Here is a 23,551-nt window from a genome sequence, read left to right on the forward strand (position 1 = left end):
CCCTTCTGAGTCGCCTGACGGTTTGCCAGAATCTTTTCGGAGCCGACTTAAAGTCAGTTTCCAAGGCCTCACCAAACTCCTCCCATACACGGGTTTTTGCCTTGGCAACAACTGAAGCCGCAGATCGCTTGGCCTGTCGATACCTGCCAGCTGCCTCTGGTGTCCCACAGGCCAACCGTGCCTGGTAGGACTCCTTCTTCAGCTTGACGACATCTCTCACCTGGGGTGTCCACCACCGGGTTCGAGGATTACCGCCCCGACAGGCACCAACTACCTTACGGCCACAGCTACAGTCAGCCGCTTCAGCAATGGAGGAACGGAACATGGCCCATTCTGAGTCAATGTCCCCCACCTCCCCCGATATCTGGTCAAAGTTCTGACGGAGGTGTGAGTTGAAGATCAATCTGACAGGTTCTTCTGCTAGACGTTCCCAGCAAACCCTCACTATGCGTTTGGGCTTGCCTGGTCTGACCGGCATCTTCCCCCACCACCTGATCCAACTCACCACCAGGTGGTGATCAGTTGACAGCTCAGCTCCTCTCTTTACCCAAGTGTCCAAAACACATGGCCGCAAGTCCAATGACATGACTACAAAGTCAATCATTGAACTGTGGCCTAGGGTGTCCTGGTGCCATGTGCACTTATGGACATCCTTGTGTTCAAACATGGTGTTCGTGATGGACAAACTGTGGTTTGCGCAGAAGTCCAAAAACTGAACACCACTCGGGTTCAGATCAGAGAGGCCATTCCTCCCAATCACACCCCTCCAGGTCTCACTGTCATTGCCCACGTGAGCGTTGAAGTCCCCCAGTAGGACAATAGAGTCTCCAGGAGGAGCACTTTCAAGCACCCTTCCCAAGGACTCTAAGAAGGCTGGGTACTCTGCACTGCTGTTCGGTGCATAAGCACAGACAACAGTCAGGACCCATTCCCCAACCCGAAGGCGTAGGGAAGCTACCCTCTCGTCCACCGGAGAAAACCCCAACATACAGGCACCGAGTCGAGGGGCTATGAGAAAGCCCACACCTGCCCGCCGCCTCTCACCATGGGCAACTCCAGAAAAGAATAAAGTCCAGCCCCTCTCAAGGAGATTGGACCCAGAGCCCAAGCTGTGTGTTGAGGTGAGCCCGACTATATCTAGCCGGTATCTCTCAACCTCGCGCACCAACTCAGGCTCCTTCCCCGCCAGTGAGGTAACATTCCAAGTTCCAAAAGCCAGTTTCAGCAACCGAGGATCAGAACGCCAAGGCCCACGCCTTCGGATACTGCCCGATCCACAACGCACCGAACCCCTACTACTGCCCCTCCCATTGGTGGTGGTTCGATGGGAGGGGGGACTCATGTAACTCCTTCGGGCTGGGCCCGGCCGGGCACCATGAGTAAATGCCCGGCCACCAGACGCTCGCTGGCGAGCCCCTCCCCCAGGCCTGGCTCCAGGGTGGGGCCCCGGTAACCCTGTTCCGGGCAGGGTACACATGTCCTGTTTTTGTGTCTTCATAGGGGTTATTATGGATCACACTTTGTCTGACCTGTCACCTAGGACCAGTTTGCCATGGGAGACCCTACCAGGAGCTTTTGCTCCAGACAACATAGCTCCTAAGATCATTCAAGCACGCAAACCCCTCCACCACGATAAGGTGGTGATCCAAGGAGAGGGTGCTAAAATATGTGGCTACATTTTAACGTATTTGACCTACGCTCTCTGGATGTTTTCACTCTGACAGCACTTTGAGTAATATAACCACTTACAGAATATTATGACCTTAGTTGCTCTTATTTTGTGCTGCTGTTTCAGTAATTCTTTATGGCTCTTGTCACAAAGACTGCTGTTTTTACTGTGTCAGCTGGGTCTTGCTGTGGGCGACACTTGTCCCTTTGGACAAACTGCTCTGTTGTTTTGAATCTGCAGTCATAAGGTCCGATGTGTGTGTGTGTGTGTGTGTGTGTTAGGGAGGACAGGAGCATTATTGTTGGCCACAAGCGACACTGTGACACACACACACACACACACACACACACACAGACACACACACACACACACACACACACACAATAACAATGAGAGTTCTTGGCAAGCATATATTTACAAGTTTTTTTTTGAAAATCAAAATCAGAGCATCCTGCAAACATTCAACCACTGGACTCTTCTGGGTCACATGGGTTGAAGATTTGAAGAAGAGGCGGTATTGGTTGGTCTTCTACTGCAATATAAAAACAACTCTCAGCCTCACTCACTAATTACACCATTCTTTTCTCTCTGTGTTTTGCTCTGTGTGAGTAGGGAAGTTCTACTGTAAGCAGCACTACAGCTACAGGCTGGCGGGATTGGCTCAGAGGAAAAGGCCGGCTCCGACCCCGGCACTTCGTCCTGCTCAGGTACTGCTACTGCTGCCTTTGGCTTACACCGGTGGTTCCTAAACCTCTGGAGAAGCACTGCACTGTGTATTTGATGTGTTGCCTGCCCAGGACTTGTTAGTTAGCTGATTAGTTTGATCAGTGGAGAAAAAAAAATTCTCCTGGACCACAGATGTGAACATCTGGCTCACCCTCAGTCTGAGGGATGTGTCAGACTCCAGTCCTGGAGGGCCACAGCATTGCAAAGTTAAGTGTTTTCCCTGATTTGAGGTACCTAGTAATGCTATACCACACTATTATAACTACTTGAAAGGGGAATTCCACTGTCTTTTTAAAATTTCAGCATAATTCAGTGGTTGAGATGCAAACAAAGTCATTCAGAGTGGTCTGATGTGAAACATTCATTTCAAGAAAAACTTGCCGACTCAGATTTCTCTGGTGGTTATGGGAACCAGGAATTGTGAACTACAATACAAATGTAGCCATTTTATTTACTATGCACAACCATCAGTGAACCTAAATTTGTCTTCTGAGTTTTATGTGTAATGTTGATGATAGTGGTAAAAATAAAATAGTGGTAAAAAATCTTTAAAAAAATATTTTGTCCTGTTTGTACTTCTCTGCCATACTTGGAGTTTATTGAGATGTTTTAGGCCAAAACCTTCTCAAAATTCTCATAAATTAATATCTCTGATATCTGGCAGTGTATTCATAACCATAATTGTGTGTAATAACTTGCAGTGAATGTAGTAACGTCTTAACCATTTACTTTAGTAAAAATTCTGAAACATTCATGGAATTCCTTTTTAAGAAATTCCCAGGCCTTTCATATGTTTAAACAGTTGTTTTAGTGCAGGGTAAATACTACACCCTGCATTGTTCTGGCCCTTCAAGATCCAAGTCTCATCTATTAACTGTGTGAATGCCGTTTTGTACATAAACTGTGCATATTGTCAGGATCATCAGACAAAAATGTCACATCTCTAATACGGTAATTTTATGGAAGAAAGAAAAAAACATCCTTAATTTTTAATGGAAGCTAATCTAAAGAGATTTTATTCCCAGCAATTTTGGACCATTTGTTTTGTTTTTTTATCAAGATATTTTACTGCAATGTTAAGGGCAGCTGGTATATATATATATATATATATATATATATATACACAAATGGTTTTATTTTTATGTTCATTTCTACTCACAGAATGTATTTCATCAGTTTTCTTCTTGCACATAAGTGCATGTATTTAGAAATACTAATAACCATGTGTGTGCAGGAACCCCTAGTGGTAGAACAGTGTAAGTGCAACAGAAGGGTGTAAATTTGGTTTGAAAAGCAGAGGGGCAGAACAATGAACTGTAACAGTCAGTGAAAAAGTACACTTGCAGTTAGAATGGTCATCTATCTAATGGCTTATAAATTACTAAACAGGGAAAACAAACTGCATTATTAACAGAAGTAATGTAATGTATTTCTGATGCATAGTCAGTATATCAGCTTCTTCACAGTGGCTATGTACATTTTCTGACAATCCCGAAACCCCTCAAATTTATCTCACATAATTTAGAAAAAAAAAAAGGACAGTAAGTCCCTCCTGCACCCTGCCCCCTATTGTGCACCAATTATCACAGTGAGATGTACAGAATACATATTGTCATCTAATATAATCAAAGAAATGGTTGAAGTGAAAGTTAACAAATCATCTACAGAGAACCCACTTCTGCACGTTTTAATGCACAATTACTGTTTATTTGCCAAATTTAACACACAATGTATATTTCATGTTTCCAGCATGTTAACCTCAGCAAATGAATAGAAATTGTGCCCTAATAATTTGCAGAAAAATATCATATTTTAAGTGTGTCTCTGTAGAGGATGTGTTAACTCAATTTCACTTAGAAAATCACCAGTACGTGCAATTGGACCAGAGGTAATCAAGCTTTTGCATACGACTGTATAGATGAAGTGCAGTTATGTGACGTTCACAGTAAATGTAAAGTAAGATCAAAACACTGCTGACACACGGCGCATGTGGCAGGGCATCCAGGCCATCACCAACTACAAGTCACCTCCACCTGCTTGTGACAGTGATGCCTCCCTTCCAGACGTGCATAACTTCTACACTCGGTTTGAAGCACAGAACGGCACGACAGTGAGGAAAACCACACCTCCTCCAAGTGAACAGGTACTGTGTCTGTCCACTGCTGATATGTGGAGAACTCTACACAGAGTCAACCCACGAAAGAGATGCTCAGAGAATGCACTGAGCAGCTGGCACATGTACTCACTGACATATTCAACATCTCTCTGAGCACTGCAGTCGTTCCGTGCTTCAAGCCCACCACCATCATCCCTGTGCTGAAGAAGTGTCCAGTGTCCTGCCTCAATGACTATCATCCCGTTGCACTCACTCCCATCATCATGAAGTGCTTCGAGAGGCTTGCCATGAGGCACATTAAAGACCAGCTTCCTCCTTCACTGGACCCACTGCAATTTGCATATCGCCCCAACTGCTCAACAGGCGATGCCACGCCATCTCCCCCACACTCCACCTAGCTCTCACCTACCTGCACAATAAAGACATCTATGTCAGAATGCTGTTCATAGACTTCAGTTCAGTGTTCAACACCATCATTTCTCAGCAGCTGATTGGTAAACTGAGCCTTCCGGGCCTGAATGCCTCCCTCTGTAACTGGGTCCTGGATTTCCTGACTGAGAGACCTCAGTTAGTCACGATAGGAAATAACATCTCCAGCAACACAATACTGAGCACTGGCGCTCCTCAGGTCTGTGTGCAAAACTGTAAAGTACAGCTCAAACCACATCATCAAGTTCTCTGATGACACGACTGTGGTGGGTCTGATCAGCAAGAATGATGAGTCAGCGTACAGAGAGGAGATGCAGCGGCTAACGGACTGGTGAGGAACCAACAACCATCTCTGAATGTGGACAAAACTAAGGAAATGGTTGTTGACTTCCGAAGAGTGTGAGGTGACTAGCCCTGACTGAACATCACTGGCTCTGCTGTGGAAATCATCAGAAGCACCAAGTTCCTTGGTGTCCACATCACAGAAAAACTCACCTGGTCCCTCGACACCAACTCCTTAGCCAAGAGAGCCCAGCAGCGCCTCTACTTCCTGCAGAGACTGAAGAATGCTCATCTTCCCCCGCCCATCCTCACCATGTTCTACAGGGGGACTGTGGAGAGCATCCTGAGCAGCTGCATCATCGCCTGGTTTGGTAATTGCACCACCTCTGACCGCAAGACCCTACAGCGTATAGTGAAGACAGCTGAGAAGATCGTCAGGGTGTCACTCACCTCCATCATGGACAACACCAAAGCCACCAGCATTGTGGACGATCCCATCCATCCTTGCACCTTATTCTCACTACCTGATGTCCAGAAATGAGTGCTGTGTCAGTGCTGTGCTGTCCTGTCTGTTTACTGTGTCTAATGTCTGTTTAATTTATCATATTTATTATATTGTTTCTCGCTTAATGTTTTGTTTGCACACCATGTCTGCACTTTGTACTTTTTATTCCTTGTTGCACTGTGTTGTTCCTGGAGGAACGTAATTTCAGTCCACTGTGTACTTGTACATAGATGGAAGGACAATAAAAGCCTCGACTTGAATTGACTACAGAAAGCACATCTTTGGTTGTGATGACACAGACAGTAGCTGCCTTGCCTGAACCTTTGCCATATGTGGGTTGGACTGGGATTGGAATGAAAGCAAACAGTAGTATTATAATAAAGTGAAATTAGAAATAGATTGAATTTAAACACACACACACACACGCACACATATACAAATATATAAATATATAAACATATTAAAATGATAACTTTACAGGATAAAGGAAACCTACTTTACTTTTAATGAAAGTCTATGGAAGCAGATCTTTTCCAAGTCACTTTGGGACGTGTCTTTTGGTCCATTCATCATGAAATGTACACACAGCGTAAAGAGCAACAGGCATTTTAAATTAATAAGAACTACATTTATACACATAACTGTTCATGTTGTTCAAAACAAGCAGCCCATTAGTTATTGAGCCTTTCAAAGGGAAATTGTATACATTAAATAAATATACAAACTCCAAATTATTCCATGCTATGGCCCTGAAAGTATGTAGTTTGAGAGGTACAGTTGGGGAGGTACATGCAAGGCATTGTAAGGCAAAAAATAGAAACTTATTCCACTATTATTGCTGCTATTATACAGTTCCTAATGTTGCATAAAATCTCAGAAGACATGTACATTCATGGGCTAATTTGATTAAACAATAAATTGGATATACAGTATTTACACTATATAGACACAACCCCTGGTTCCCATCCCTGACACTCTACAGTGAACCACTTCACATCAAACCACTGCGGATGACTTTGGTTCAGTCTCAACGATGGAATAACGCTGAAATTTAGAAAATGTATTGAAATAGTAACACATAATTTTTTTCATGTCAGCAGAATTTCTTTTTTGTCTTCTTTTCTATGACGTTTCGTTTCAGTTTTAGTAACCGCTACATCACGACTGACAAACAGGTGGTAATAGATGCAATGCCAGCTTGTAATGTCTGCCTACAGTGCATTTCCATGGCTGTTACTCAGTCAGCCTTACAACTGGAGCAGCTTCTCTATTTTTGGTTCATCTGCTTTCTTTATCATGTCTAATGCTCTGTTTTTCTCCAGGCACCTCCTCCCACACCTCTATCCGCCTCCTCCCCTGGATCTGCAGACATGGTGACTCCCCCAGACAGCTGGTCCTCCAGCACCCCACCTGACCTGCCGTCCAGGCTGGCCAAGCGGCTGTGTGGCACGCCGGAGCGCATTGAGCTGGAGAACTACAGGCCGTGCCTGCAGGAGCAGGGCAGCCCACTGCAGGAGGTGCCAGAGGAGATGTTGGCGCAGCATAACCTCAGCCTACACGACAAGGGGAGCGAGGAGCAGTCTAGGTACTGTTCTCAAAGCTGCTGGTCTAGTTTCAGGCCACTTAGACAATATCAAAAACGTTTGACTTTTTTTTTGTACTGCATTCTAAAAAAGTCAATGACTCAAATCTGAATAGACTCTTTAAGGGGCAACTCCACCATTTTTCAGAATTTCTGCATAATTCAATAATTAAAATGTAATCGAAGTCATTCAGAGTAGTGGATGTGATGTAGTGGTTCATTATAGAGAAAATGACCATCTCAGGTTTCTTTATAGTGGTGGTGATAGGAACCAGGGGTCACAACAACTACAACATCATTTGCGATGTTGAAAATGGTAAAATTGAAGTTCTAATAGTGGAATAAATTTTCTTGGCTGCTGTTTTTCTTTACAATGCCTTTTCTAACATATTTTCACAGAAAATCAACAAAACGTGTATTGAATTGAATTCAGAACTATGAGCCAACTGTATTTGCACACAGAGGAATTAGACCCTTCATTTAACCCATCCATGCAGTGAAACACCCACATACATACACATTAGCGAACACACACACTAGGGGGCAGTGAGCACACTTGCCACTATCCAGGGCGCCCAGGGAGCAGTTGGGGGTTAGTTGCCTTGCTCAAGGGCACTCCAGTCACATACTGTTGGCTTAGGGGATCAAACCAGTGGCCTTCCAGTCCCAAGGCTGTTTCCCTAACCTGCAGCCCATGACTGTGTAATTTGACCTAGTGTGTTCAAACCTTTGCATACAACATTACATGATGAGACCCAGTTGACTGGTTACTCAGTTTAATGTGCTCGGCGCCTGAGGACAGGAAAATGCTTCGTATTTTGAACAAATTTTTTATTCTCCAGGGTATAATTTTGGTTTGTCCATCTGAATTTACACGACCAAATCATAAGGTAAATTATTCAGTAACTGCATGAAATAAATGTCAATTTTATTTTATTTATTTATTTATTTGTTTGTTTGTTTTAAAAGTTCCCCTCAAATGAACAGAACAGTGTGTTTTATGATCACACATATCGCTATATGCTTACAGTTTACTGCTGAAAGCCAAAAATCTCAGACGCTCTTATAAAAATCATTTTTACAGAGCAGATCACTGAAGAGTTTATAGTGTATAGCCCAGATTTGTGGAAAAACAAATTTCAGTAAAAAAAAAAAAGAAAAGTTCAGCTTCTTTTATTATAAGGGTGTAAAATGACATCACCATCTATTTGACTTGAAAGAAGAGTTACAGCCTCATATGACGCCCAGCTTCTGAATGGAGCTTATGAAATATGAAAGTTATGAAGAATATGACTAAGTGTGCTTTGAAACCACCGGTGGTCTCAAGGAGTTTTAGGAGGTTAAAAAAAGGCAGATAATTGCTAGAAATGATGGTGGCGGGAATAACAAACAGAAAATATTCTGGTCTATTTCAACACATTCTGTTTTGTGGACCTCATTGGAAGTCACAGTTTCAGCTCTTACAGACAAGAGTGAGTGTTTTGTAAAGTTAATAAAATGATGAAGAACATTTTCTTAGAATTGCTCTTACAAGAAAAGTTAAGAAATGATTAAGAGACTTCTTTAAAAAGTTTTTTGAAATGTAACAATTTATCTAAAATTAAACAGAGACAAAGAACTGAGCATTTCACATCAAACCACCTGAATGACTGAAATGGTTTATGACTGAATGCAGACATTCAGTACATTTTGAAAAATGTACCATGCATTTTAAAAAATTAATGGAACCCCCACTTTAATAGCTGATGAAAAATTAAGCATGTTGCATGATGTGTGCACTGCTGGTAGTCACTCTGTAAAGCCTGAAATATTCATTTAAAAGTCAGAGGTGTCAGGTCAAATTTCATAGGAGCTTTTCTAACCATGTTATGCGTCTTTGCATATTAATTTCACATGTACAGACTAAAACAGAACATCTAGCTCAATGTTCATGTCTGACATGCAAAATCAATATTATACTGATGAAGATATGTTGACAAAAGTAAATCATTCACTCACATCCTCAGACAATTTGTTTGAATACTCTTTCAATGAGCTCGCAATCATCAGATTCATCCGTTTGGGGAAGGGATCCGAAGCACAACCCATGCACCTTGCATGCCAGTTACACATTTCCAGCAAAGGTCTCCAAATCTTCAAAACATACATAGTGCAGATGTGAAGCAGTGGTCACCAACCCTGGACCAGCAGATCTACATTATATTGCCAAACGTATTTGCTCATCTGCAATTCAAACGCATATGAACTTGAGTTCTTCCACACCAAATTCACTCATCCATGTCTTTATGGACCTTGCTTTGTGCACTGGTGCGCAGTAATATTGGAACAGGAAAGGTCATCCCGAAAACTGTTCCCACAAAGTTGGGAGCATGAAATTACCCAAAATCTCTTGGTGCTGAAGCAGTAAGAGTTCCTTTCACTGGAAATAAGGGGCTGAGCCCAACTCCTGAAAAACAACCCGACACCATAATCCCCCCTCCACCAAACTTTAGACTTGGCACAATGCAGTCAGACAAGTGCCGTTCTCCTGGCAACCACCAAACCCAGACCTGTCCATCGGAAGTTTGATTCATCACTCCAGAGAACACGTCTCCACTGCTCTAGAGTCCAGTGGTGGCGCTTTACACCACTGCATTCGACGCTTTGCATTGCACACTGACAGTTGACTGTGGAATATTTAGTAGTGAGGAAATTTCACCACTGAACTTGTTGCACAGGTGGCGTCCGATCACGGTACAACACTGGAATTCACTGAGCTCCTGAGAGCGACCCATTCTTTCACTAATGTCTGTAGAAGCAGTCTGCAGGTCTAGGTGCTTGGGTTTATACACCTGTGGCCACGGAAGTGATTAGAATACCTGAGTTTAATTATTTGAATGGGTGACTGAATACTTTTGGCAATATAGTGTACTTTCCTGCAGACTCTTGTTCCAACCCCAATCTGCCACGGCCACTCCACAGCCAATTAACTTCTGAAGAAGTCTTTGATTGGCTGGATCAGATGCAAGAGGAGCAGCATGTTAGATGCAGGTTGGAGCTAAACTCTGCAGGAAAGTAGATCTCCAGGAAGAGAGTTAGTGACCACTGATGTGAAGAATGTGGGGAAAAAATGTTGTTCCTGTTTGTTTTCTGTCGCTGTCTCTGAGGAATGGAGGAGGGATTTGTGGGAGTTTGGTTTATTCAGCTCATTTGCAAGTTGGGTAACGTGACCCCTAGTTGTTTAGAACGTGACTGTCATCTCTCTCTCTCTCTCTCTCTCTCTCTCTCTCTCTCTCTTTCGTTCTCTTTCTCTCTCTCTCCCAGTAGCTCAGAATCAGAGCTAGAGGAACAAGGGGAGGCGTCCTGGAGAAGGAGTGAGGAGCCAGAGGCCACGACAAACGAAATGAGGGAGTTGAACAGAGGGGTGGAGCAACGGGAGGAGGGAGAAGAGGACGATGAGGAGGAACGAGGGGAGGAGGAGGAAGAAGAAGAGGAGGTTTCTGAAGAAGAGGAGAATGACGAGGACTCCAGCGATGGTAGGAGACTTGCGCAGCTGTTTTTGTTTACATTTTATCAAAATTGTCGTGAAATGTGTCCTAAAAGTAGTTTTTTAACTGTTCGGGAAGAGTTTGGACTACCAGAAGCGTTGTGGTGTTGTTTTTACTAAAGTTGAATCTCACTCTTACTGTACTTCTCTGTCTTTCTCTCTTTTGTTGTATTGGATTGGTGGTATATATATATATATATATATGTTCTCATATTTGTCTGTGGGCTTTATGGTGATGTGGGTGAATGTCTGTCTGAATGGGTTTGTATTTGTATGTGTTTATTCTTGTTTGTGTGTGTGTGTGTGTGTGTGTGTGTGTGTGTGTGTGTGTGTGTGTGTGTGTGAATAGAGGGTGAATATAGCCCTTGGGAGAGGGAGCGGTTTTCAGGGGTGTGGCTAGACGAAGAGGAGGCAGGTGTGATCAAAGGTAGCACCGCCCCCAGCCATGACGGACAGCTCAGTTTTTTTTAGGTTGCATTTCCTGCTGTGTTCATTTTTTTAGACTTCAGTTAAATTTTTCTCAGCAGTTTTTTGGTTGTGACCCCTGCATGAGCAGCTGTGTGCTTACACAGCATTTTAGTGTGGGTTGCCTTCTGCGCTGCAATCTTTTATTTCCAATTTTTTTTTTAGTTCTGCTCGGTCATTTGCGATGTTTATCCCTTCCAGCTGCATTTCATTTACTTTACTTTTCTTGCTAAACACCACACAATTAAAGATAGAGTCTGTTGATAAAATTGGGCTACTGTTCAAAGCATTGTAATAAGTGATTATCAAAGTGATGAGAAAGCAGTGATCAGATGTCGGGCAGGTATCTTATTAGGGAGCTTATCTTATTAGGGATTATAAATGTATAAAAATACAGGGTATTATTTATCAATTATTTTATAAATCAGTTTAATAATTACTTCTTTGCTGTTCCTAAACAAACTTGAAATATTCAACAAAACATTAATACTTTCTGATTAAGGGGCAGTTCTGTTTGATCTGCAGTGCTGCGAGTGCTGTGCAAAAGTCAGAGACCATACTTTTGTTTATTTAATATCCAGACAAAACAGCCATTTATTTGTATAAGCATTCCTCATACCAGTCACAAGGTTGATGTGTCATGCCCTTCCCACACAGTTATGTATCAGTGCCAAAAAAAAAAGGCAGGAAAAATATATGTAACAGGAAATTACACAGACGCCTTAACAATTAAATATTACATCACTTTTTTGCTATTTAATTCATCCACTTTTTACTTTTGCGCACCTATTGGCACTTTAACTTCTCTGTCCTTCAAAACCAACGAGTCACAGCTGTGTCCTCCCAACAAAAGCTGCTCCCAAAGATCTCACTGATATTAGACATAATATAATCCACTTGCACAAGGAAAAGGGAGGTCAGAAGATTTTTATACTACAGCAGCATGCTCCTACATACTAATATATAAATATAAATGTAAACAGACCGCAAGAGACAGGGAGATATTGCACATGCAACATAGATATTGCACATATTAGACAAGTATGCCAGAAAACAAGTGGCACCAAACAGTACAGGTGACTAGCAGTGTAGTAATATGTACAGAACAATATAATGTAAGAGAGCACATGTGGGGTGATGTGGTATACAGTGAACTACTGAATAATACAGTGTAATGCTGCAATTTATACAACAGTTAGTTCCGGCCACGCAAGCTGAGTGGTTGAGAAGTGTTCTAACTGTGCTGTTATTTCACAAACACTGTATCACTCTGCTAAGATGCGGTTGCTAAGCAACGGGTTTGACAGCTGTAGGAGACGCTCAAGCCATTTGAACGTTTCTACTTCTTACTTTGCCACAAACAGAAAACGGATACTTTTAATATCACATTCGACCGACAGCCGATTTGGTCCGACTCTGAAGATGAGACGACATTAAATTCCCAAACTGTCGTCACCACTGAGCAGCTTTTCAGTCGGCAGCTGTGACAGAAGAACAGCTGAACAACCTGGAATCAGCCAGAAATTAACCCAATACCATTCACCAAACGTGTCATCTGATCTTCAGAGTCGGACCAAATTAGACTGAGACATAAAACTGTGTTGACATTAAAACATATTAAATGACATGTTCATGGCCCAATTTATTAATTTCTTACTTTATTTAATTACTGTTGTATAAAAACAATAGGACCCTCAAGGTTGTGTGTTATTCCTGCAACATCAAGGCTGTGATGATCTATGAATAAATCACAGCCGTGACGTTATTTTGCGATAACACACTCCCTCTCGTGTTCTATTGCTTTAACATACAATTAACCAGAATCTGTTACAATACAGGGAGATCAGTGTTATCTGTAGGTATAGAAACAGTCAGTATTGGCTGTTATGCTGTAATAAAGGCAAAAAAGTTGTAGATATTAAACAGTGAACATGTGATATCATATTTAGTTGTTGAGACTAATGTTCTGTTAAATATGTGTCACATGTGTCGCCAAGGCCCAGGACTCGCATGCCATCTCCCATTCCCTCGCGGATTTCATCCTCTCCCTGCTGTCTTCGCAGGGTTTCGCATGGGCTCCAAGTTCAGGCCCCACCTTCCTGCTAGCTTTCGTAGCCATCATCGGCGGGGCCCAGGGGACGGATGCATGCCACAATATGTTTCCTGCTTTTTTCCTTACACTGAAAAAGGAAAAAATTGTACTTAACATCAATTTCGACTGGAATTGAAATAAATAAAAGTGTGGTCTCTGACTTTTGCACAATATGTTATGTGAAAAGACTAGCTGAAGTGTTTCTACATATAGTAAAATTCCTTTGTTTTTGCTCAGTTAGTTACTTAGTTGTTTACATGCTTCTTTCCCTTCTGCTTCTTGGCTGCATTGTGTGGCACCATAATGCTTCTTCTATCAGAGCATAAATTCTAAGATTCTTTGAGTCTGTGTAACTCCATGCATATTTGTCTTTCCCTTTTTTCTCCAGAATCCTCAGATGAACATGAAGTAAAATTCTACTCAGACCGAAAACCTAAATACTATGACTTCCAGGATATGGAGCCCTGCACCCTCGACAGAGAACGATCTCTTCTTTCAGAAAGCTTGCATACTACCCTCACAGGCTCTACACATGCCTTTACACCCACATCCGACCTGCCTGTGACTCCAGAGGACCCGGTGACCAAGAGGTCAGAGGTTATAGAGGAGTTCTGGCTGAAGAGTGCTGAGATCAGGAAGAGTTTGGGGTTAACTCCACTGCCTAGAGATCTGAAGGATATGGATGGCTGCTCTACCCAAACATCTAGCACTGGAGACACATTTTACACCTCTGCTATACACACACCATCCCTTTATACATCCGCCTCTGACTCCCCCTTGCACACCCCTCACAAATGTGACAAAAGCAGCCAAAACACATGCACACACAACACCGAGACGCCTTCACTGACAGACCCTGAGAGCAGACATACGCACTCCTTGTCCGGCACACCCTCGTCTGGCCGCTCACGTACCTCTGAAGCAGAGGTGGCAGGGGTCATGCTGGAGGAGGTAGTAGGCCGCTGTTCGGTGGTCCACAGACTTAACATCACTCTGGAGGGTCGTGTGACTGAGGAGGGGAGGGGCCTGGCATCTAGCCCTGCTTCCAGCAGCGCTGAAACCAATCTCAGAGTTTCAGCACCTGCCTCAGGTCTTTTGAATCCTCCCTGCAGTCCACCTGTCGCCTGCCGCTACCAGCTAGCAGTTGAACCAGCTCGAGAAAGGGAGATTTTGGTGAGCTCGGAGTTGCATCCAGGGCTGCTAAAGCAGGATGAGCTTAAAAAAGGCCTGGGCAGGGCTCAGAGCCTCCCTCCAGATGAGGTGGAGGTTTTATGTGCAGATGAGGCTCACCCCTGCCATGCTAGTTCAAATCAATTGCCACCAAGAGCTAGCATGATGGATCGTAACATATCTAGCTTCCCTAGTAAAACACCTTCCCCAGAGCATGCTAGAAAAGACAGGAGCGCACTGGAAGGCAGGAGGACGCTATCAGAGGGCCCCCTGCAGGTGGGAGGGGCTGAGGTGTGGCTGCGGAGGCCAGAGGTCAAGTCAGGGGCAGAGGAGAAGGAGAAGAAGCGGAGCTCACTCTTCTCGCCATTGAAGAGCAGAAAGAGTGGGGAGACGCAGCAGGAGTCCGCCAAGCACAGGTCGCTGTGGAAGAGCGTCTTCTCCGGGTATAAGAAGGAGAAGAAGAGGAAGGAGGCAGCAGCTCTGGCTGGCACTTTGCCAGCCGCTGCTGACCTGGAGAGCAGGAGGAGAATGCCTGGCCTCAGCAGAACCACAGGTGAGCAAGGACACGCAGCATCATTAATGCAAAGCACCACTCTTACATAGCACATACATAAGTTTTCTCCATAAGCTAGTTAACTGATCGCTTGGTTGTTACGTTGATCAAATGAAAGTTTTCCATACCAGTGTGCAGTTGTTTTCATATACTTTCATATGATGATTTTGTACATTGTATATGCATTTGCATACTTATGTAGGATGCTTTTCTGGCATTTGACTTCATAATAATAATAATAGTAACTTAATAATAAGTTTAATAATAATTGCTTGCATTATATTCCATTTAAACAAAACAACCCACAACATATGCATGCTACCTCTGCTGGCAGGGGGAAAACTCCCCAGCCCGTGGTACAGTCATTTAGCTGACCAGGATAGAATACGTAGCCACAGGGGAAGGTCTGTCTTAGGACGCCTCATAGCAGCCTGGGTTGGCTGACAGCTTCGTAGCTGTGGTGTAGCGTAGCTCCAGCAACCTGTGGTTCTGTATTTCTAAGGCCCTGCTGGTGTGGGTTCATGGCACTTTCCTCTTTTAGTGATGCAACAACAGCTCCCCCTTGTGGAGAATGTGACCACTACATGTGTGTCAGAGTGTAACAAGCCAGGTCCATGAAGGGCATCAGATCTTAAAACAGCATTGATGACTAGAGGGATTAGTATATGGAGAAAAATGCATTGACATATGAGTATTTCTAAATGCACCGGTATTGAAACATGAGAATGTTCAGTACTGGGTAAAAGTTCTAGGCACCTGAGAAAGTTTGAGTTTTAAAGATAATTGGGCTGTGACTGTACACAGTAAGTAAACACTAGAATTGGAAGAAATACACATTAAAACAGTAAGTAGGGATTTTATGTCTGTCAATGATTATGCTTAACTCGTTGCCAATATTATTTGTAGTTATCACCCAATATCAGGTTTGGCTAAGTAATACTTCTTTATGTTAAATCAAGTGTGCTGGTGATGGAATTTAGCAAAGCCATGTGATGGCTGGGGGCACCCAGTAACAATCTGGAACCAAACTTCATTCTTCAAAATGAGTCTCATGAAATCTTTTTTTAAAAATAAAAAATGATTGGTACTTTTTTATGTGTTTAGATTTATTTGCATATGCTGTACTTAAGATATGGTGTTTTTTACAAGCGCAGACTTATTGCCAAGATAAATGTTTATAAATAATGTTCATATGTGGTAAGAATTTTGCCTGTGTGTGTACAGTACCTATCAAAAGGATTTTTTCATTTTTATTGTTTTTCACATTTCAGAGTAATAGTAAAGTCATCAAAGCTTCATAATAGCTAAAATCAGAAAAAATGGCCTTCTTTTCTTCTTATTTATGTGCACCTTACTTAATCATAACACAACCAATTAGCTCACATGAACAAGGACAGACTTTACACAGATGAACTTTTAACAAGACAACTGTGGAAGAAATTCTCCGTTTTCTAGACTTGCGCTTTAAGAAGAACCTAAGCTTCTCTGAAGACACAGACCTGTCTTGCAACGCTGTGCTGGAGAGATCTCCACTCAGAGCTCAGGTAGGAGCAGAACCTTTTTCCTCCTTCTCTCCCTTTCTCTCTCCTTCTCTTCACTTTCTCTGTTCATCATCTTTTTGCATTGTTATGCTTCCCTTACCCCCTTCTTGTTTACGTAAAAGAATTGTTTGGTGTTTGGTTAAACTGCATTTAGATTTCCCACTTACTCCAAATGCAGTCCATCAGCAAAGACATGTTTCAAGTTATGCTTTAGTTTAGAACTGGAGCTGCTAGGCTAACAGTGCTAACAAACAGTGGAAGTCAGTGGTCACCAAAACTGTTTCCACAACCACGTCCCAATATCCTCACATCGCTGCTGTCAGAACAAAACCTTGCATATCAGTTTTTGCTGTTTTTCAGTTTTTGACATTATTTGAATTATTTGCATGTTGCCCTTTACATTGTTGTGTAAATTTCCTGTTGAATGGACTGAAAGAAATGGGCCAAAATGACTGGGAAAAAATTCTGGTTCCATTGACTTACATTAAAAGTAAAGTATGCTTTTTGCTTCCCCTGTAAAATTACAATTTTGGAGATAGGAGGTTTTGTTCCGATAGCAGCAGTATATTTGCATCATATCATGTCAGTAAGTGTCTGTGTTATGAATTCCCTCGACCCAATCTTTATTCATCTTTTGTGTACCGATGCCAAATTGTGCTCAGGAAAGAACTGCGGTTATCCTGAATGGCTGCTCCTTCTTTTAGGTGCTCAGAAAAGTTCATTTTTGTAATTCATAATGAGTCACACTGTGTTTTAAAACATATGGACTTGTCTGCACAACCTGAATTAAGGGTGCGGTTTGAGCAGCTTTTTTTTACAGAAACGGTTTGGGTGACTACTGACTTCCAGTGTTTGTTAGCAACATTAGCTTCACAGCATTGGTTCTAAACTAAAAAAGCAAAATTTGGACACCAGTATGTCTTGGCTGATGGACTGCGTATGGGGTAAGTAGAAAAACATGTAAATTAGATTTTTCCCCAGGCAGTACTTCAAATTCCTTTTGCTGTACTGTTGGCGGGGGTCAGCAGCTGGTGACACTTATTCTCAGAAAGCAAGAACAGAGTCACAGAAAGAACAAATACTTGTCCAACAGATTGTGCATTGTGTTCTTTTATGGCGGAGTACAGTAGATGAACCTAGAATGTTGTTCACTTTGGGAGATACATTTCCATATGACCATTTTTCAGCTGTCTGACATCATCAGGTCAGATGCTCAGAAAGGAGCTATCAAGGAAGAGGAGGATGAATTCGAGGAGCAACAGGAGGTATAATATACAGTGTCATAGCAGAACAGTGCCTGTACATCTTCTAGTGTTATCAGTGTGAGGCTTTTTAGAGGAACGTGCTGAACTTCCTCTTTAGTGAGTAGTTTCGTGCTGTGGCCTGTTGTGTTGAGAACACTCAGCAGATTTGTTTGTGTCTGACGTGACCGATTAATTCAGACTCCAACTTTTCTCTCCTAAGTCTGTTTATGTGCCTCACGCATTGGCATTCAAGAGAGCGTACGCCGTTAAGGTAGTGCCAACATTCCCCATTCGCCCATATTTAGCTCCTGTTGGTCGAGCAGGTAGCATTCAGCCCGCCTCTTGACTCTGTTGCCCAATAGAAACGCAGAGTGAAGCCGCGGCAGTCGGCCAAGGTGGGGACCCCAGAGTCGTCGTGCCCGACTGAGGTGGTGGGGGTGTGGGTGGTGTTACCGGACCCCTCCAGTATAAGCCTGTCTTCCACGCTCTTTCAGAAAGCAGGAGCCGAGGAGGAGCTGGACGCTAAGCTGACCCGTCGGGTGCAAAGAGCCGCGCGCAGGCAGGCCAAGCAGGAGGAGCTGAGGAGGCTGCACCGCGCCCAGGTCTGTATGTTTGGGTTCAGTAATAATAATGGCCATTTGTTGGAATGTGGCTGCAGCTCTATGCAAAAGTCTGCTCACCACTAGTAAAAATAAGTTAACACATCCTTTACAGGGAACAGGCTTCTGCACCTGTTCAACAAGTCCAATTATGAAATTTCCTCACTACTAAATATTCCACAGTCAACCATCAGTGGTTTTATAACAAAGTGGAAGCGATTGGAAACGACAGCAACTCAGCCACATAAAATGACAGAGCGGGGTCAATGGATGCTGAGGCACAGAGTGCACAGAGGTCACCAACTTTCTGCAGAGTTAATCAGTACAGACCTCCAAACTTCATGTGGCCTTCAGATTAGCTCAAGAACAGCGTAGAGAGCTTCATGGAATGGGTTTCCATGGTCGAGCAGCTGCATCCAAGCCTTACATCACCAAGTGCAATACAAAGCATGGAATGCAGTGGTGTAAAGCGCCGCCACTGGACTCTAGAGCAGGGTTTGGTGGTTGCCAGGAGAACGGTACTTATCTGAATTCATTGTGTCAAGTGTAAAATTTGGTGGAGGAGGGATTATGGTGTAGGGTTGTTTTTCAGGAGTTGGGCTCCAGTGAAAGGAACTCTTAATGCTTCAACAGACCAAGTGATTTTAGACAATTTCATGCTCCCAACTTTGTGGGAACAGTTTGGTGAGGAAGAATTTGACTGGCCTGCACAGAGCCCTGACTTCAACCCAGCAGAACACCTTTGGGATTAATTAGAGAAGAGACTGTGAGCCAGGCCTTCTCGTCCAACATCAATGTCTGACCTCACAAATGCGCTTCTGGAAGAACGGTCAAAAATTCCTATAAACACACTCCTAAACCTTGTGGAAAGCCTTCCCAGAAGAGTTGAACCTGTTATAGCTACAAAGGGCGGGCTGAGATCATATTAAACCCTATGGATTAAGAATGGGATGTCACTCAACTTCGTATGTGTGTGAAGGCAGACGAGTGAATACTTTTGGAAATATAGTGTATATTTAAGTTTGTTCCCTGCAGATGATGTGATAACTTGTTTTCAATTAGAAAATCAATAAAACGTTTTATCAAGGGTGTTCAAAGTTTGACATATGGTGGTTCAGTACCACAGATGTTTGGGTTTGTATTTTTTTCTGTTTTCATGTTTTAGAACACTAGATCTATGTCAGGGCTCTTTACTGAAAGTGTTACTGCCTGTTAGAAGCTTTAAATAAAAGATCATCTGTATTTTATTTAAAGCTTCTAAGCTTCACGTGTCTGTGTTTAGTCTAGAACAGCCACAAATAGCTTATTGCTAACATAATACTGGAAATCCCATAGGGGCACAACGAGAAATGAGCAGATTATCTATTTTGCCTGAACTGAAGGACCAGCACTAATAGCCACAGTCTGCTAGCAGAAATATTGGCCTTCTACCAAATAGGGTTAAGTTCTATGCTAAATGTATTGGTCTGAGGAGGGTGTTTCCAAAAATCTATGTTTTATTTCAAATATTTAAATTGCACCTTTAACTGTTTATATTCATTGACGCATTTCTAGTCACTGTCTTTTAACTGCCTTTAATGAAAAACACATTCAGGTGTGTCCAGTTTTTTGCCTGGTGTTTTTCTGCTATATTTACTCTTTTTACATTTACTTTTTTACTAATTCACTAATTCTTTTTATGGATGTGTCTGTGTTCCACAGATAATCCAGCGGCAGTTGGAGCAGGTGGAAGTGAAGCAGAGGCAGTTGGAGGAGAAGGGCATTGCTGTGGAGAAAGCTCTCAGAGGAGAAGCAGGTATCTGACTTTATTGAGGGATGTTGAGCACTGTGTGCTGTGCCACTGTTCATCATGTTACTCAGTTTTATATGTTTACATTTTATAAATGCCTCAATTCATCCGACTCATCAAAAATGCATTATTGCCATTTATTTCAGCCTCACATGTCAGTCGAAGAGGCAAACATCAGCCCAGAGCTGTGTAAATGGGCCATGGCTGTGATATTGTGTGTATGAGTGAACTCGGATGGTTGTTTGCTGACTAGTGTGTCCTTGTTATAGACTACTGGGAAGACTCTAGTACCTCCGACCTTCTGGACATCCACTTGGGTGGTATGTAGCTTAACAAGCAGAGTCCTTCAGGCTAATAGTGCTAACGAGCAAATTGGTTTCCATGTGACAGAGAAACATGTTTCCTGACAGACAGGTGTGCTTAGAAGCTAACATCCCTAAACAAGGCTAGAAGCTAGAACCCCGCTTCTTTTAGACCTGCTCATTATGGCTTCACCTTCCTTTTGGCATGATTTGACCTTTTAGGCCCCGTTTACACTTGGCCTTAAAATGCATCCTGTATAGGGTTGCCAGGTGTCCAGTTTCAAGGCCCTTTATCCAATGCCTGGTTAGAGCTTGTTCTCGATAAACCCATTGTTTTCAAATTACAGTTGCAAGAGCAGTTGAATATGTGTCTTCAGACAGAGTGACTAAATAATGGGTTGCTTTTTCATGGCTTTATTAGTGTGACACAATGGCAGAACAAATAGGTTGTACAGCATTTAATGGTGTCCAATCTTATCCTCAAAGGGCATGAGCACACATGATCAGTCTCAATCCCATTTTGACCCTCGCCCCTACCGCTTAGCCCTTAGTCCTTGTTTTGCATGTTCACGTCTAGGGGTAGGGGGTTTTTCAGAGACTCCAAACAGTGTTGTAAGAAAAAAGAAAGACCGAGTGACCAAAGAAACCCACAAAAGTGAGAATTTTCTGTTATCATAATTTGTTAACCACTTTATTATCTCAGTTTAATGTTGTTTCAATGTTTTATGGTCCTTTTCTCCCACCACTCCTGGCCGTAATTTTAATCCGAATTCTTTTATTTCAATTATACTTCAGTTGTGGGTGCTAAGCAAAGCAAACATTGCTTGCTATCTTTTCTTTCTCTGTAGCAGAAGTGCCTGAAGAGCTTTCATAGTGATTATAGAATGTTTTATAGATCATTGACCACTTTGAGATCATTGAGAATTTACATTTTGAATTACACATGTAAATATTACATGGGCAAATGATATTCCATTAATATCTGGATGCAGAAACTACATACAAGGACACGTGTAAATGTGCCGTGTCGTGATCATACAGTCCAGTCACCATGACTGAATCATGTATGTTAAAGCCAAGTGTAATCTGGGCCTTAGCTTCAGACAATAATTAGCCTGAAATGGCTGCTGTTGCTAACAGGGCTGTAATGTGTCGTTTGCATACTAGTAACTGTGCCTTGCTAACTTTCATTCACAATAGCACATTCAAAAAATACCCCACCCTGAGCCTAATTGCTTGTGTCTTTTCTTTACGTCTATGTGTGGTTTTGTGTGTGTGTGTGTGTGTGTGTGTGTGTGTGTGTGTGTGTGTGTGTGTGTGTGTGTGTGTGTGTGTGTGTGTGTGTGATAATAGGGGTGACAGCATAAAGAAAAAGCAGATGTGATTTTTCCATTTTTTCCCTATTTTGTCAGACATTCTTAGACTATCTACATTTTTAGGGAATGTATAATAAGCTACTGTATTTTCTCAAGAACATCAACAAGTGTTGAAGTGAACACTTGGCTTTGACCTTCCATTCACCTCTTTCCTGGCAAACACACTAGCTATGTTTACATGGCTTCTGCCAATCCGATTGAATACATTCTGATTATAGATTAAGACTGAGGTGTTTATTCTCACTCTACTCAACAATCCGATGGAAAATGCCAGTTTGCATGCATGCTACATGTAATCTGATATGACAGAGAGCACCACGTGAGTCCAGTCAGAGTGAGATGAGCAGCAGTGAGCAGTGCTTGTGTTTTTAATTGCTTTTAAATGACGTCAGACTCAGAAAAATGTACTTCATATGTCCTTATTAAAGAAGCGCGAGAAGACGACGTCGTGTTCTCAGACACATAAGCTGGACGTCCGTCTCACCGCCGTCTTTTAAAGATCAGAGCATAAACTTTGTCTCGTCTGCAGACGAGTTTCTGCTCCCGTGTTAAACGCTATAAACTTTCACCATGATGCAAACGCACAGGCACAGAATGTCCTTAAACTTTCCTACTGGGAATGTTATCAGACACAGACATTCAGATGTTATTCTTCTATTTAACTGATTATTTACAGGATTATCCACCTCATTCAATCAGATAGAAAAGTTTTCTGAATGGCCTCAATCAGACTAGTCTATTCTGATTGAGCTATTAGTGCAATTATTAAGTCGCATGTTAATGTGGCTACTGTGTCTCAATTGAGCGCTGGTGCATTAGACACTTTCAGTGTGTGAAGTTCATACTGGAAAACAAAATAGGATGCAGTGTTGTGTTGATAGCCAAATTACACAGTGTTGAACAGATTTTAAAGATAGGCCTTCAGGTCCAGTCAAAAATGTGAAAGCTGATCCGTGCATTAATGCTAAATTTTGCAGTGTGATGTTAGTATTACCTTATACTTTTAAATACAGCAAGCTTGGTGATTATACTGAGAAAAAAAAAACACCTGGGACAGGTCGCCAGTCCATAGCATCTCAAATTAGCCTAATCTCTCTCAAATTAGTCTTTAGACTGTGGAGGGAAACCCACTCAGAAATGGGGAGAACATGCAAACTCCATACAGAAAGGACCCTGGTCATCCAGCTGGGGTATCAAGCCCAGCCCTTCTTGCTGTGAGGCGACAGCGCTAAAATTTCAGACATGTATTTTTCAATTTTTCAGTTCCCAGAAATCATTGGGCCTTCTCTGAGATGATGCTCCAAAACTCCAAGCACTACACAGTAAAGTGCATAGCATGCGGAGTAAGGATATAGTACACAGACCCAGGAAGGGTCAGTTGCTGCTGGGGTCAGACCATAGCTGGACATGCTTGCCTGCAGTTCAGTCACAGCCATGTCCATTCCTCTAAATCTCCCATCACTTCTTCATCTCATTCCCACCCAGTTCACCCTTTTCTTCTCAATGCTCCCACCTGTGTCCATGAATCCCTCCTCCTCTCTTTTTATCCCTGTCTCTCTCTCTCTCTCTTTCTCTCTTTCTGTCT

The 23,551-nt window shown here is 42.6% G+C and overlaps 1 protein-coding gene across 4 annotated transcripts in view; it reads left to right on the top strand.

Moving 5' to 3' along the window:
- Positions 1–23,551, top strand: part of mical3b (microtubule associated monooxygenase, calponin and LIM domain containing 3b) — a 75,811-nt gene that overhangs the window by 46,488 nt on the left and 5,772 nt on the right. For 2 of the 4 annotated variants that reach the window (XM_037536753.1, XM_017698945.2), the window contains exons 19-26: positions 2,282–2,376; positions 7,050–7,312; positions 10,613–10,824; positions 11,185–11,262; positions 13,781–15,115; positions 16,571–16,659; positions 18,395–18,502; positions 20,201–20,294. In XM_037536753.1, the coding sequence (XP_037392650.1) occupies positions 2,282–2,376; positions 7,050–7,312; positions 10,613–10,824; positions 11,185–11,262; positions 13,781–15,115; positions 16,571–16,659; positions 18,395–18,502; positions 20,201–20,294 (2,274 nt within the window). Of the gene's footprint in view, positions 1–2,281; positions 2,377–7,049; positions 7,313–10,612; positions 10,825–11,184; positions 11,263–13,780; positions 15,116–16,570; positions 16,660–18,120; positions 18,172–18,262; positions 18,503–20,200; positions 20,295–20,557; positions 20,609–23,551 lie in introns of all 4 variants that reach the window. The other 2 variants (XM_037536744.1, XM_037536749.1) reach the window with 2 other exon arrangements.

This window comes from Pygocentrus nattereri, chromosome 1, assembly GCF_015220715.1.
Source record: "Pygocentrus nattereri isolate fPygNat1 chromosome 1, fPygNat1.pri, whole genome shotgun sequence".
NCBI lineage: Eukaryota > Metazoa > Chordata > Actinopteri > Characiformes > Serrasalmidae > Pygocentrus > Pygocentrus nattereri.